At 44.3% G+C, this 15,615-nt stretch overlaps 1 protein-coding gene across 1 annotated transcript; it reads left to right on the top strand.

The window, feature by feature from the left end:
- Positions 1-181: 181 nt before the first annotated feature.
- DNAAF10 (dynein axonemal assembly factor 10) lies at positions 182-7,373 on the top strand. Its single transcript, XM_059828557.1, has 8 exons — positions 182-370; positions 1,156-1,256; positions 2,305-2,435; positions 2,926-3,027; positions 4,324-4,439; positions 4,783-4,917; positions 5,751-5,848; positions 6,589-7,373. The coding sequence occupies exons 1-8, from the start codon at positions 182-184 to the stop codon at positions 6,794-6,796; spliced, it is 1,080 nt and encodes a 359-aa protein (XP_059684540.1). The 3' UTR covers positions 6,797-7,373.
- Positions 7,374-15,615: the final 8,242 nt, after the last annotated feature.

Below are 15,615 nucleotides of genomic sequence, written 5' to 3'. Positions count from 1 at the left end.
CGTTAGAGCCGTCGCCCCGCTCCTTCCGCGCGAGCCCACGTGCGCTCCCACCGGCCGCCGGAAGGGGCCTCGCGGCCGCTTCCGCCCCGGCAGTCCGCTTCCTGCGGCGCCCGCGGCGGTGCCGGAGCGCGGGCGTCAGGCGGCGGGGCGGGCAGCCCGGCGGGGCGGCGGCGGCGGCGGGATGTCGGCGGCGGGGCTGGAGCGGCCGCAGCTGGTGGCGCACGTGCAGCAGGCGCTGAACTACACCCTCTTCGACTGCAAGTGGGTGCCCCGCAGCGCGCGCCTCCTCTGCCTGGGCAGCGCCGCGCGCGGCACCGGCCTCCTCCAGCTCTACGAGCTGCGGGGCGGCCGCCTGGCGCTGCTGCGGGAGGTGAGCGCCGCCGGCGGGCGGGAGGGCGCGGGCAGCCGCGGGGTGGGCCTCGGCCGCAGCGTCCCCAGCCCCGCCGCGGCGGCGCCGGGCCCGGGCCCGCCCGGGGAGGGAGACCCAGGCGCTTGTCCGGAGCCAGCGGGACTCGCTAGCGGGGAAAAAAAACCGGGAGGAAACGCAGGATATTGGGTCTGGCTTGCGCGTTAGATGCGCTTGCGGCGTAGCGTGCGTCGCTCCGTTCACTCTCGCTGGCCTCGGCGGCGGGGTGTCACGGTTGGCGTTACAGGGAACGCCGGAGGCTCCGGTTGTGTTGGGTTTTGGGGGTTCGTCCTCTTTTCCCTTACCTCGCGCCGACCTGCGGGGATGCGGTTGCCGGGGGGCCCCGCCTCGGGCGCACGGAGCCCCCCGGGGCGCCACAGGCGCTGGCGGCCGAGGCGGGTCCGCAGGGGCGAGGGGCGGTGCGGGCCGGAGGCACCGGCGGGAGCCGGGACTCCCGCCCCGGCTCTTGGCAAAGCGGGGGGGCGGCAGCCTCGGGGTGTCCCTCGCAAGCTGAGGTGAGAGGGGCTTTTAAGAGCACTAAACTGAAGTCTCCGCTTTTCTGCGCGCAAAGAAATAAACGCGAAGTGTAATTTGCCTTTGATAGCGTTTTGGTGGTATTTTACGCCAAATCCTACGTCCGTTTCACGGAAATCTGCCACCCGTGGCCTCTGAAGAAACTGCTGCCGCGGTCTGCGGTTGTGTTGGTTTTTTCCCGTGTGCTGACGCAGAGTGTATCCTTTTTTTAAAAGATTGAAAAGGCTAAACCTATAAAATGTGGAACTTTTGGTGCTACATCTCTGCAGCAAAGATACTTAGCTACAGGAGATTTTGGTGGAAACCTTAACATATGGTAAGCACACATATTCTTTCAAAGCTTTTTCATTTGATGTCGTACGTGTCTGTCTGAACTGATGTTTCTGTATGTGGCTGGCTCTTCTGTAAGATGCTCTCTGTGCTGCGTATGGTGGGGACCCACTTGTAAGCTTCGCTGGCTACCGTGTTGGAACACGCCTGTTTCATAAAAACAGCATGAATTCTGCAAAATGGTTTAATTCAGCGCTGTTTCACTTGCATCTTCTGTGTGCCGCTACAAAAACCTCTTAAAGTTCTGCTAGGTCCTCTTCTGAAAAGAGGCTTTTGAATGGATGCACAAGTACAAATAAGAGGTTGTGTTCAACCTAGAGTTGATGTCTAGATGAAATACATACTTTAAATCTTGAAGTTTCAGATGTTTTTTCAGGTCGCTGAATAATTTGTATAATTAATTTGTCTAGGTAAATTGGTTATCAAATGAAGTTATAGGGTAAAAAAGGGGTTGTTTTATGTTGCTGTTATATTTCCCTTGCCAAGGAACTATTGGTTCTATTTTATTGGATTCAAAGCATGACATGGATTAGTCACTAGTTGAAATTTAAAATAAAATTCAGAAGGATTCTCAGAGGATGAGAATCAGTGGGAACGAACCGTGAAACCCACAGCTGGATGCAGCTTTCACGTGAAGTTGAAGAGCAGTAGTCAGAGCTAGGTGGGGATCAGTGGATAAGGTCATTTTATACACTTACTGAAAGTAAAGCTAATTGGAGTATTTTGATCTGTAGCGTGATTAATTTTGAGCCCAGCATAAAAACTGGTTCTTAAGGGTTGCTGTGGCGAATCCCGCAACTGCCTTTACAAACAGGAAAGTCCAGAACCGAGCAAGAACTTCCAGACCAGCCTAAAGCAGTAGCCAAAGAAGGAATCGAACAAAGACTCGTGGTTCTTAATGGTGATATCCATGTTTTGCTCCCACTGTTAATCTGAGCTTATATAATTTGTGCTCAAGTTTCCTCTCATTTTTATATAAATCCTGAGTGTCAAGGAAAATGCCATATTATCTGTTCTTTTTCTTTCTTGCCTAGGAATTTAGAAGCTCCTGAAATACCAGTGTATTCTGTGAAAGGTCATAAGGAAATCATAAACAGTATAGATGGTGTAGGTGGCTTAGGAATTGGGGAAGGTGCACCAGAAATTGTGACTGGCAGTCGAGATGGTGAGTTAGCGAACTCTAAAAAGTCCTTTCAGTTATTCTGAGAAAGTAGTCTGCAAGCTTTGATGGCAGGGCGCAGTCTGCCATCTGAACTAGTTACAGATCCACTGCAACTAGTTCTTCATACGCTGTTTTTTGATTCTTGCTTGGGACAAATTTTCTCTAATTCTTTTAGAAGCTGCTGTAGATAAGCAAAAGATACTGTTGTGACTGAGCATGGGACAGAAGGAATAAAAAGCAGAATAAATGTCAAATATCAGCTAGAGAAAATATATCCTTAACAAATGCTTTTGCTTTATTTCTGGTTTGGTTTTTTTCTGTCTGCTAAATGCAGTCTGGCTTTCTGGAATTGAAAGAGAAGCTCCTGTGTTTTGAATGATCAGGCTGAAAAGCAAAGGCCTTCCCTTGGAATATGAATGCAACATGGCAGTGTATCCAGAACGCAACATGGCAGTGTATCCATAACACAAAATCCACTGTCCTTCTTCCACAGGAACCGTGAAGGTATGGGACCCGAGACAGAAGGATACTCCTGTTGCTAATATGGAACCTGTACAGGGGGAGAGCAAAAGAGACTGCTGGACAGTAGCATTTGGTAATTTATCAGATTATAACTGTTCCACCCTCTAATATGACTGTGCTTTGACAGTCATCAAAGTATTTCAGGATGTTATGAAATAGTTTATTTTGTATGGACCAATAGCAGGTTTTGCTTTTCAATGTTGTCAAATTTATGTGTTTTTCAAAAGAAGCCAATTTTGTGATGGCTGGGTTTTGGAGTCTTACCACCTTTGGTCAATCACTTCACAGATAACCTGTGCCAGCTTTATTTCTATGCCTAGGAATGTAAAAACAGTATGTCCAGCTGCGTTGTCCTGAAGGAGTGTAAATGTTGCAGTGCACAAGGAACCAATCGCTGTTGTAGCGTAGTTCCAACTATCAAGCGTTAAGGCATTTATTTAAGAGAAGATCCTTGAAGCTAAGAGCTAATTAAAGGCAACAGAGATGCTTGATGTGTGCTCTGCATTTTTCCTTTGGAGAGAGAGAACAAGCTGCTTGTGTTCTACACTAGCTGGTATTTCTGGATTAGCTCTGTTTTTCCCTTCAGAGTCAGGGATTGAGTTTTACAGACTGCTAATAAGAGCGTGGATTATAATAACAAAAGTGGTAGTAAGGAGAGGGCATTTTGTGGCAAGAAGGTGCAACTGCAATGCTCATTGCTATTGATACCTTTGTCTTCTGCTTTGATGAACGGAGAAAAAAGTGGCCTCGTATTTTCGTCAACTTTCTTTTGAGTTACTGAAGCTTGAGCCAAGGCCAGGTTCATCTTGAGCGACGTGCTCTGGGCTAACTTCTTTCAGACACTGATGTGCTTCCTTGATCCTGTCAGCTGAGAGTTTTTAGAGGCAGACTTCTGCATCTGTCTGGTGATGGCCGTGGTAACATGCAGAGCCTCCCTGCGGGTCTGTGTCTGCAGAAGAGTCTTCTTGTCCCACTAAAGTTTCACGCTTGAGAGTCTGGCTAAGCAACTGCTTTCTGCCCTGGTGCTGTCTGGGGAGCGTGGTTTAGAGCAGATGAAGATTTAGAGAAGGAATGTATTGTACAGGTTTACAGGAACAGTGCGCAGTACTTAGTCTGTGCGGTTTAGGCAGTACTTGGCATGGGGAATAAGGATTTTGTGCTTATTTTTAAAAGAAACAGACTGCCAGTTTTGAAGCTGTATTTTCTATACCTTTCATGTTTGAAAACCAGACTGTTCATTAAATCTTAATATCCCAATAGTAATATTTTTCTGGAATAAATGTAAGTTGAAATTGCAGGCTTAGGAGGTCTGAAATTTACAGACTAAAGAGGATTTCTGTATTCTGATTAATTCTTTCTCTGTGTCCAGGCAATGCTTACAATCAAGAGGAACGTGTTGTATGTGCTGGATACGACAATGGGGACATTAAATTGTTTGACTTAAAAACCATGTCACTACGATGGGAGACCAACATTAAGAATGGGGTAAGGAAACCACGGAAGTATTTTTCATTCCAGGTCCTATGCAGGAGGGGAAAATTACAAGGACTCTGTCTACCCGAGATCTACCCAGAAGACATTTCTGCTGGGATTGTACCTAGGAATCGTTTTTGAGTTCACCAAATTGTACCCCTCAAGTTCTTGGTCTGGATAGCATGGGGTATTTTTCAGTGGATTCATGTTTTCAGATGGTTTTGTTATTTCCAAATTGGTGATGTTGTCATTGTAAAAACAACCAATGATTAATATATGTTTACAAATAGCAAATGCCTCATTTTTTCAGCAGTAGCTGAATTTCAAGGCTGAATCTGGTTTTTTGTACTTCCAGGTTTGCAGTGTGGAGTTTGACAGAAAAGATGTAAATATGAACAAGCTAGTGGCCACATCACTTGAGGGAAAATTTCATGTTTTCGATATGAGAACTCAGCATCCAACCAAAGGTTTTGCTTCTGTTTCAGAGAAGGTATGGGGAGACAGAGAATTTCTTAGTAAGAGACAAACTTTTTGAATGTATGCTGTCGAAGTACCACAGGTCTGTGACTATTGTCTTCGATAGTTAATAGATGCTCAGGTTACTGGGGCACAAGCTGTGTGGTAGCATGGCTGGTGTGGCCCCAGGTGCGAGCAGTGAAGGGGCCCCTGTGTATCTAGCTGCCAGCACTCACCCAGGTTTCCTTCCTTCTATAACCTGATATTTGGGCTTCTCTTGTCTTTGGGTCCTGTTGCAGGTTCTGTTCCTATGTGATCTTGCTGTTTCCTGGCTGAGATTTAAGTTTGAATTGTAGATTGTTTGTTGTGTTTGCACAGTGTTTGTAGTATATTTCCTTTCAGTAATGACTTTAAACGATGTCAGACATTGAAATTAACCTTGTGGCGACTGTGTCACCTAAGAGCCTGAGAATCCTGTAGTTCTAGAGCAGTTCCTAAAGACATGCTTATGCAGCTACTTTACCTCTCTTCAACCTTGCTCACATGGCCGGTCCCGAAGAAGCTGAAGTACCAGTGAGCTGCAGCCTTGGCAGGGCTGCTGCCTTATCCCTGTGGAAGAACAGGGTGCGTTGGAGGCCTGACTTGGCTTCTCCTGTGTGAGAACTGGCTGCTCTTGCGGCAGCAGGTTGCAAGGCCAGAGGAAGGGAGGGTACCTCAGAACAGACTTCCAATATCCACCATGAGAAGGCCGGGTTCTCTTCATGCAAGTGATTGCTGTTTCAGATTTTGCATCCTTTCTTGTGAAGCTCACCCGTAACTGACTTTCTATACAATGCTGGTTTGTTGTTGTTTTTTTTTTTTAATTAGGCGCAAAAATCTACCATATGGCAGGTTCGGCACCTACCACAGAACAGAGATATATTTATGACGAGTGGAGGAGCTGGGAGCCTTCATCTCTGGAAATAGTAAGTGATCACTCTCCAGCCTGCAACAGGGGGAATAAGAAACCAACCATTTAATGTTTTAAGAAAGAATCTTCCTGAAAATGATGAGTGGGGTCCTGCTTCCAACCTCAGAATATCTAGTTAAAATGATTGCTTACAAATGCAGTAGAAAGGGTGATTTCAGTGATCTGGAATCTTGAATTGATCCCTAAAAGGATGGGACAACGGCACAGGTGAATTCTGCCCTTGTCAGTTTTCTTAACATAATCAAGATCTAATTACATCCTTGGTTAAGAAGGTGATAAATGGAAGAAAATGGGTTTCTTAAAGTTCTCCTATGGTGGCAGTTATGTGTGAAAATATTGAAAGCCTGGGCTTTTAATGATTCTTATGTTTACATCTTCTTACATTACATGGCAAAATAATTTAATCATCCTAAATGCAGCGAAGTAGGTGCATTAAGTTTCAGAGGGATAGCTGAGATAAAATTTTCTTGCCTTTGGCAAAAGCCAAACAGTTAAAAAATGAAGGGCTATAGGAGAGAGGTGTCAGGATTCAAAACTTCCTGCCTCATTTTTTCTTTCATGAAATATTTAGTAAATATGCAGTGTGGATACAGCTGGATATGATGATTCATTATTTTTAAGACATTTATTTGCCTTATCTTGAGAACAGAGGAAACTCTTCTTTTGAAAATAAAGAGGATAATGATGTGTTTGTATCAGTAAATTCTAAGTGCGTTTTACTTTTCTTATTGCCAGTGAGTACCCAGCTCAGCGCTCGAAGAAGGATTCTGAAGGAGCTGAGATGGGGGTGGCAGGTTCAGTCAGCCTCTTGCAGAATGTGACTCTGTCAACGCAGCCCATTTCTAGCCTAGACTGGAGCCCTGACAAAAAGGGACTGTGTGTCTGTGGTGCCTTTGACCAAACTGTGAGGGTGCTGATAGTTACGAAGCTTAACAAAGTTTGACAGGAAAACTTAAAATTTCTGATGAGAAAGCAATGTAGTTTGCAGTCTGTAAATATGGGAGGGAAAGCCCTCCTGTTTCTAATTTAACTTTTCCTTTATTAAAACTGGATTAAAGAAATAGAAACCAGATCTTTCTATTGAAAGTTCAGACACATGCAGTTAGAGTTGTTTGCCTGATTGTGCCGCAATGACTTAAAGTTGCCTGGGCACAAAACTTTTACCTTCTAGAAATGTGAATTTACATTTAAAATAAAGTGTGCCTTTGTGTTAACGAAACCTGTAATTTCAGAAATCACTTTAAAATTGTTTGTGTGCAGTTTAATCACAGTGCAAATCTGTTCAGACTTGTTAAATCTTTTGGCTTTTTTATATATAGTATTGTCTGTATGCATTCATGCAATGGAAACGACTATATCCTCTCACAGAAACTCTTGTGTTACTGGATATGTTAATTAGAATGTTTGCTAAAGTGACTTAGGATTCTTTAATACACTATAGAAACTAAAATGATGCTGAAATATTCAGGTTTAATGGAGTAAGCTTTTTATTGAAGATCATATTGAAATTAAACTATTGAGCAAAATGCACTGGTTTATTATTTTAGTTTGGTTTCATAACAAGTTTTTATGTTCTGTTGTTTTTATATCTGTTTGTAACTTGGTATTCTACAAATAAAATTACATGGAGTGTTGTCTTAATACGAACAAAGTATATTATTCAAACCTCCAGAGATTTAGAGAAGGAATGTACTTCTATATGTTTACAAGAACAGTGTGCAGTACTTAGATAAAGCTTAGCTCGTTTTGCAGCCAAAGTCACTAAAACTTACCTTCATCGTGAAAAACTTTATAAGGTAGCCAAAGTACTGTCTCTTTTTTTTTAACGGATTCATTATTTCTTCAAAATCTGATGTGACAGAGTAGCTTTCTTTCTGTAGTTTCACCTGAACTTCTTTTTGTAATTCCCCTTATCTCCAATGTGTTTCTCTTCTGATTTTACTAGTGTGTGCTGCTGCCAGTTATTTTTAGCAGGCACATCCAGTTATTGTGCTCTATTTGTGGATGAATGGTGGGGACTTTCTTAATTTCAGTAAGCAGTAATTACTTCATTTGTCACTTCTTGGTCTGGTGTTAGCTTTCAGCTGACCTGTATGTGCATATGCAAGTTTCAGGTAAAAGTATTTAGCCATTTCTGAAACTAGATTGTGATGGGAAGATGTTGGCTTTGTCCAGGTTAACAACCAAAAAGCCCCTGTGTGGCCATTTGCAAAGAAGCTCTGTTTTCTCAGGCTTGGGAATGAGGAACTGGTATCTGACAAATGCATGTGAGTTACCTGCATGGCATCAAGCCTGACCTTCCAGGGGCTGCTCCTGAAAACCAGAGCCTGTTCTGCAGAGAGAGAGGTGCTGGGGCTTTGTCTGTACTGGTCCTGCCACCAGCTGGTGCCCAAGCAAGATGCAGGAGGAAGAGGAAACAGCCAAATACTGAACGTTAAGGTAGGGAAAGTGGGAAATAGGAGAAGCAGTGTGGAAGCCAGAGACTACTGAAAGTAGAATGGGAAACTGGGTTGAAAGGAGAGGTGAGGAGCTGTAGCAGAACGGCAACACTGAGGCTGCAAACCTGGCACCATGTGATGTCCTCAGACTTCTTCCTCTGATCTAAGATTCCAGCTAAATACAAGTGAGAGAGAATTGTCCTTATTAACTCCTGGGTATGTTAATTGATTAAAACAGCTGAGGAAAAAGAGAGCAGGCACCTGTGGGTAGAAAAGGCTCACAGGCTGTTAAACCTTAAGCCTGGTGAAACAGAGAAATGATCAATGCTTTTGTATCAGAGAGGGGCCAGCAGGAAGATTGTAATAGACCATAAACCCAATGTGTCTGTGGAAGTCCATGGTTCTAGTAGGTCAGTGATCCTCAGCTCTAGCCTGCCTTCAAATTTAGTCTCCTCTATCTTGGGTTCAGCAAGAGCCAGCAGGGATGAAAGCACAGTAACTGATAGTAACAAACTGGGAGGCATCTGAAACTTAACAAAAGTTTATTTCCAGTGAAGCAGACCTTAGGTCTGACAAGTGGGAATCTGTTCCACCGTCAAGGAGGCATCTAGCTCAGTGGCTTGGCACGGGGAAGGTGCCCCAGTATGGCCAGAACCATGGGGATGTCCTGACGAGGAAGATTCCCAGTGCTGTGGGCCGGCACCAGAGCTGTGGAGGCTGAGCCCAGAATTTCAAGATCCCCGAGCAAGGGCTAATGAGGTCTGTTCATCTGTCAAAAACGTGCCGTGCTAACCTCTGCTGCAGGTGTACATGCAGGTTTCACTCTGGCTTGGCAAGCAAATGGCAAGTTGTGTGGCATGTTAGATGTACATAGGTCCACAAGTGCTCTTTCAAGGGATGTAGGGTAAATATTTGGTGGAAGGCAAAGATTTATGAGATCCAGCTGTCTTCCCTAAGACCTGATGGTTTGCTTTCAAGTGTAATATTTAGTATATGATTTTTTTTGACACAAGTAATCCCATCTGCTTGTGTGCATAGCGTAATGCTGAGAGCATATTCTGGAATTATTTCGAATGTTGTCCCTCTTAGGGTGCATCCCAGCAGGAGGGAACAGGGGGAACTACTGCTCTGCAATCTTGGCTGCAGCTTGCTTTGAAAAACTGGGGGTGTGGAGTTCAAAGAATCAATTCAAGTGCTTTGAGTCTAAAATGTACTGTTCAGAGACGGCCTCCATTAGCTTTGTGTTGTAAATAAAATACACTCACCGAAAGGTATGCTAGGCAGTGGAAATTTGTGGAAATATGGTTTCTCTCTTTTAATAGTAATTCTGAGTCAAGCACAGAGTAAGGGAAGAAAAAACTCTCAGTATAGGTACCTGTGAGGGAAAACGAAGAACTCTGGGTGCAGGACTGAGCTCTTGGTGGTATTTTTATTACGTATTTGGCGCACAGCAAAAATGTCCCTTCCTTCTACAAACAACTCCAGGGAGAGCTCCTAGTGAGCCTACATGATGGTGATACAAATTAGAGCAAGAACTAATAAAGAACACTTCTTAAAGCTCCCGGGGCCTCCAAAAGATGAAATGTGTGTTACCTCAGGGTACTTAATTTTAGGATTAATTTTATCTGTTGTTTTGAAAATGAAGGAATGCACTTCCCTCACAAGTAGCTGGTTTCATGAAAGCACATGATGGTTTGTATGGCAAGAGTTTGCAAAAAGCTGAGAGAGCTGGAGGGAAGTATAGATGAATGGTAGCGCTGTCCTTGTTCAGGAAAGGCAAGTGGCTGTATCTGTGTACCTAAAAAATGAAAGGTAGTTACTGGCTGGAGAGACGAGCTGTTGCTAGTGCCTGTACTGTGCTGTATCTCCTCAGCAGATTGGATTTCTGCTTCTCCCAGGCTAAACAAGAAACTTAAGCAGACCAAGAGCTGCCTGTGGCAGCCAAGCCTGCTCTGTTTATAGTCCTTCCCCCTCTTGCTGAAGACTGGCGCCTTGCCTCTGCAGCCTGGAGGCTGAAGAACTAAAGTGTTTTCTAAATAAAATCATAATGCATCAGAGATGAAATGCACAGGGCCAAATCCTCTCTGACGCAGCACCGAGGCGCGCTCTGGAAAACCCCTGCCTTGCCCAGGGCCAGGGAATGGAATGTGCTACTGAGTTTGATGGCTCTACCGTGAGTGACCACATTTAACAAGTATATCTGCTTGGCAGCTCTCTCGTTTCCTGTGCAAACCATCCTTGTATGCTCATGGAAGAGAAAAATCTGTTTATGGGCAAGACTGCAGCCAGAATATAGGTACGTGTTACAGAGTAGGGGTTTTGGGGGTTTTTTTTTGTTGTTTTTTTGTTTGTTTGTTTTTACCAGGTGTTGCCCAAATCCCCAGCTATTACAAATTAGGGTTTTTTCCTTCACATCGATATAGTTACTTTGACTTTCAACACTTGTACAGGTCCTTGGAGATTACAGCCCTCCCAGTTTTCATCACAAAAAAAAAATAAGTATTTATAGCTTAGCCATGACTTGGATTGAATTTTAAGCAAAGTAAGGCAAGTTATAGCTCTGTATGGGAAGCCACAATACAGTGTGCTGTTGAGGTGAGTGAAACATCACCTATTGTCTCTTATTTTTTCCAGAATTCAGCTGTGATATAGAAGGTATTCAGAACCAGTAACAAAAAAGCTATGACAGAAGACAGGACTGAGGAAAATGTTAAGTAGCATGCCAGTATTTGAGAATTTACCCAATTAAGTTAGAATTGCTCATGTGTGAACTGTATTAGTGTATAATTACTTATTGCTTGTGCCAACCAAGATTGCCCTGAAGTTCAGAGTTACGGTTGCTGAGTTGAAGCAGGGAATAAATGGCAAACCTGTGAGGTGCCCAGCATATACTAACATTTGGAAGTGCACGTGCCCTTGCCTCTTCACAACCACTGATGCTGTAAGGGACATCATGGGATTGGTACACAGAAGGAAGACAGGGAATTGCATGGAAAAAAAGACATCTGTCTTCCAGTGATAACTTCAGACACAGCAGATACAGCTTGCCAGTAGAATTCAGCTCATCTTCCCTAAATTATTGCCATCAAGTATATTCAATAGCAAACAGGGATTTTTTGGCTAAGCTGACTGATTTATAAGTAAGAAGCTACTAACTTGTGGCCTGGATATTCATCACTGTAATAAAGTTGTCTAACTGTAAAGTTGGTATCGACAAACTGCCAGGAAATATGTTGATTTACTATGCTTTGGGGTTTTTTTCCCAATTATTAATCCTGCATTTTCCTGCTCCTGATGCTGTTACTGCTGTATTTTCAGTAGTAGGCACTCTGAAGAGAACAACTGCCCACTCCTCAAAGAATCTCCAGATCACAGTCCATATGTCTGGAGTGTATTTAAAGCCTTTGTGCACACAAGGTATTTTGTAGTAGCAAACACAGCCAATGCAAGTCCCGGTACTTTGGGCACGGGCAGCTGCTAACTCAGGCAGGAGCTGAGAGCTGAATTAGTGTGCAGTGTAAGGCATGGCTATGGGACTGCTGGCGGCAGCACAGGTTCAGCACAGAGGAAAGACCAGATGGGATTTCTGTGGAACTCGGCCAGAGCTATTTGGCGACTTGGTGACGTGGCCGGTTCTAGCCTTGGCCATACAAGGTTTTCATTCCTTGCTGGCCTTTTTGGGAGGACTTGCTTCTCGCTGCACAGCCTGCCCTTGCAGTTGCACAGCATTGTCCGCAGAGGGCACTGGAAGTGGGTCAGTGTTGCTTGACAGCTGCAAGAGTTATCTAGCGTCTCAAGGGCAGTGAGTAGCTGCCCCATGCTCTGGCCTTTCTCCTCCTCAGCCACCAATAAGGCAGTTGCCAGTGAAGAGGTGGAGAATTTTTGCAGGACCCTGCAGCAAAGGGGATCACAGCAGAATACCTCTTCCCTATAATACCCCGCAGTGTTACACTCTTAACTAATTGATCTGGGCCAACTAGCAACTGGCCCAATAATTTGCTGGTGTGATTCAGGACTGTAGCATGAGCAGGGGCAGCTCCCCATAGGCAGCCTGTGTGTGGCAGCCCTGCTTTGGAGACCAGCTCGATTTATCAGTACGGCCACAAGCTGTGCCAGCTGGTCTCTGAGCCAGAGAACAAGCCTGTCGCTGTTTAGCTTAGTAGTACAGCGACAGCCTCTGGGACAGATGTGTCTGCTCCAGTTTTCTCTATTTCCAAGAGATCTCCTTCCTTCCTGCTTGTACTACCCTGCCTCCACAATGTTAGTAAATCTTTAGCCACCATCTCCATGTCTGGGGGTGTGCAGAGAGAGCTGAGCTGCAGAACCATGTGGAGGCACCTGTAAGTTCCCTCCTCTGTCGAGCTTGGCAGTAAAAACAGCCTGTGCAGAAGGCACAGATTGGGCTTCCCTTCCCAGACCAATGGCTTCTTCCTCTCTTGTCAGTGTGCAAGAGGCCACCCAAGGTTGCCAGCGTCTCAGGGTATTTCCTGATCAGAACATTACACCCTGACCTTCTTAAGCATGGCAGTGAAGCTGTTTTTCATCACTATGGAAAGCACATCAGCAACATAAATAAAACAAGCACAGGCAAGCTCTCCTAGGTTGCTTGGGATTTTAAGGTTATGAAACATTTAAGACATTCTCTGAAGCCAGAGGCTGTGTGGGTTGAAGAATGGCAGTAAGGCCCACAGAACTGCACAGCAATCAGGACCTGATGAGACCTTTTTTGTGGCAGTGATTCAGAACTAGTAGCTCAGCCTCTTTACCAGATTGCATTGTATCAGTTGCCCACTGTTAGACTGACTGTTACAGTCTTGCAGTTGAACCTACTCTTTCTTTCAAGTAAATTACTGGTTAAGTCTCCAAGTCCTAGCTGCTTTCAGTTCCTTCTCTTACAGGCAGGGGCTGCTTACATTAAAACCTATCACTGGCAATATCTCTGTTTCAGAAAATGAATGTGATTTTTTTGTGCGACCATTTCCATCAGCACAGATATCCTCACTTTGCACGGATGTGAATGACTACACGTGGCACAAAGCCTTAAGTTGGTCTTATTTGTGGATTTGCTGGGAGGGCTAAGGGAGCTGCACCCTCTTGCCTCCTTCTCTGTCACAGAGCAGAATGGAGCTGTACACCTCTTCTACTGCAGTTGTAGCTGTTTCTGCCTCTGATTACGCTGGGATGTTGCTTCAGCCTGTCCTGCATCTGTCCACCAGAAATAATCCAACACTAGCGATGTCCTCTGTGTACTAAAGGCTTTTTCCTTCTGCTCTCTTAATCTTTCGCCTTTTGCTTATTGTTTACAATTTCTGAGACAGAGACAATCTTCTTATGAGTACTTCCAGCTTGGAGCACCATGAGGCTTACGTTTCTAGGCAGCGCTGCAGCAACAATGAAAAATAAGAATAGAAGGTAGGTGCAGCTAATGAAATCTGTTCAGTTCAGTTGCATCCCATGCTAAACCTTTCATTTTCTGAGTCATCAATCTTCCTGCAGAGATGACAGAATCTCTCCTTCATGCTTCTTTCTGGCATAGCTCAACCAGGCAGGACTTTGGGGCCTGTTCAGCAGATGTGGGGGACAGACCCTTCCTGCTGCCTTGCAGAAATGTGCAGTGGCACGGGCCTGTGGCATCTTCATATCCGGCAGTGTTTTCCCTTCCTGACATTCACATTCCCTTCCTCCCACATCCTGCTGTTGCAGAGTGTATGAGAAACATAAGCGCAGCCACACTGGGTTAGACCAAAGATCCTTCCAGTCCTGTATCCTGCCACTTCAGGGGCCATGTGTAAATAAATAAATATAAAAAACCCTTTAAAATTACAACTGCAATTTGGGTCCTAAGTTTAATTTACTCCTAAAGTTGTCCTAGACTTCCTGCTAAAACAGAGTATGAACTCTATGGTTCTATTCAATTTATGCACAGAAGCTGACAAGTGAGAATGGTGGAATGCTAATGCGTTTAGAAATAAACCTCAATTTCTAATACAATTTACTTCCACAATCTTAGTGAGAGAGACAGCTATAAAAAATTACAGCTTTACATACTAATTGGGAGAAATGCAATCTTAGAACAATTTCAGAACAAATGCTCTACACATGGTAGATTGCTTTCCATTTATTTCTACAGTTTCCATATATAAAGGCATATAACCTAATAGATATATCTACATTCAGCGAATAAAGCTTTGTATGTAAAGTAACCAGATATGGTACCCAGCACTTCACCACATCCTGTCATTTAATCTAGTTGGCATGAACACAAGCTCTTTTGATCTGTACTAACTATCTTTATCTCAGTGTAGATCTCATCCTCCCTATGTTATGTTAAAAAAGCTTTAATCAGAGGGTTTAAGCTAGTCTTATTGAATTATATTATTTTTCCTCCCTAAAACAAAGCTACATCAAGCTCAGTTTCCTTCTTTCCATGTACTTTTACATCTGTATTTTGATTAGAAATGTTATGTTTTCAAAAGGGAAAAGAGTCTGTGTTTAGTAGGTTTAAAGTAATTCTAATTTAATTTGAGTGCAGAAAAAAAGACATTTCCAGAGCATTTTAACAGAAAGGTGAGTCTAAGTTCACCTGGGCTTAGGTTGCCACATATGCTGTCCCCAAGTCCAGCAAACTGTATCACAACATGGAAAATGATGGAGGTTACACTTTTTTTCCGCTGTCCTAAGTGTCACTGCTACAGGTTTTTTAGTTCCTGAAGATGTGAGACTTCCCTGTGGGTTAGCCTCTATTCCCCTTCTTACCCTTTCCAGTGGCTGGGGCACAAACGTGGCAGCCAGATACCTTGGGATCTCTTCCGGGACTCACCATCTGCCTTGCAATAAATCACTGTAAACTCTCTATTCCTGCCCTGCCTCCCCGCTCCCTGCATATATCTGGTCTCTGTAGAGTACAAGCAGAGACATAAGTTACCGTAAACATGCCATCGAGCCAGGCAGCTGCCTGTAACTGTCCTTTTGCAAGTATTTGTTTTCTGATGTGCCAGCAGAAACATCAGGTACTCACCCCTCTTCCACTGAGTGGCAAGTACACGCAGGCAGGCAGGTACAGGCAAGCAGATGGATGTTCATGCTTCAGCTTACTCCTGCTACACCCTCTTCTGGTAACTTGCTGGTCTGCCTACACATCAGATTGCAAATTCATTAGATTACACTGCAAAGAAAGAGGCCTCACAATCACAAAATGTCTATCTCAGAAATGCCCAATGTTGCTGAGGCCCTCCAGACACAAGTGAACTACACATACTAACATCTCCCAAGCTGGTCTGCTCACTCCGACCTGGGATTTTAAAAGGTACCGTCTCATACTCTG

This window comes from Gavia stellata, chromosome 23, assembly GCF_030936135.1.
Source record: "Gavia stellata isolate bGavSte3 chromosome 23, bGavSte3.hap2, whole genome shotgun sequence".
In the NCBI taxonomy this organism is placed as follows: Eukaryota; Metazoa; Chordata; class Aves; order Gaviiformes; family Gaviidae; genus Gavia; species Gavia stellata.
Note: the sequence above shows the minus strand (reverse complement) of the source record. Positions and strands in the feature narration are given on the sequence as shown.

Bases quoted from the DNA above. Each gene is read 5' to 3' on its own strand.
- DNAAF10 (XM_059828557.1), top strand. From the start codon at position 182: ATGTCGGCGGCGGGGCTGGAGCGGCCGCAGCTGGTGGCGCACGTGCAG. The intron at 1,257-2,304 runs GTAAGCACACAT...TTTCTTGCCTAG, and splicing joins GGTGGAAACCTTAACATATG to GAATTTAGAAGCTCCTGAAA. The intron at 4,440-4,782 runs GTAAGGAAACCA...TTGTACTTCCAG, and splicing joins AGACCAACATTAAGAATGGG to GTTTGCAGTGTGGAGTTTGA.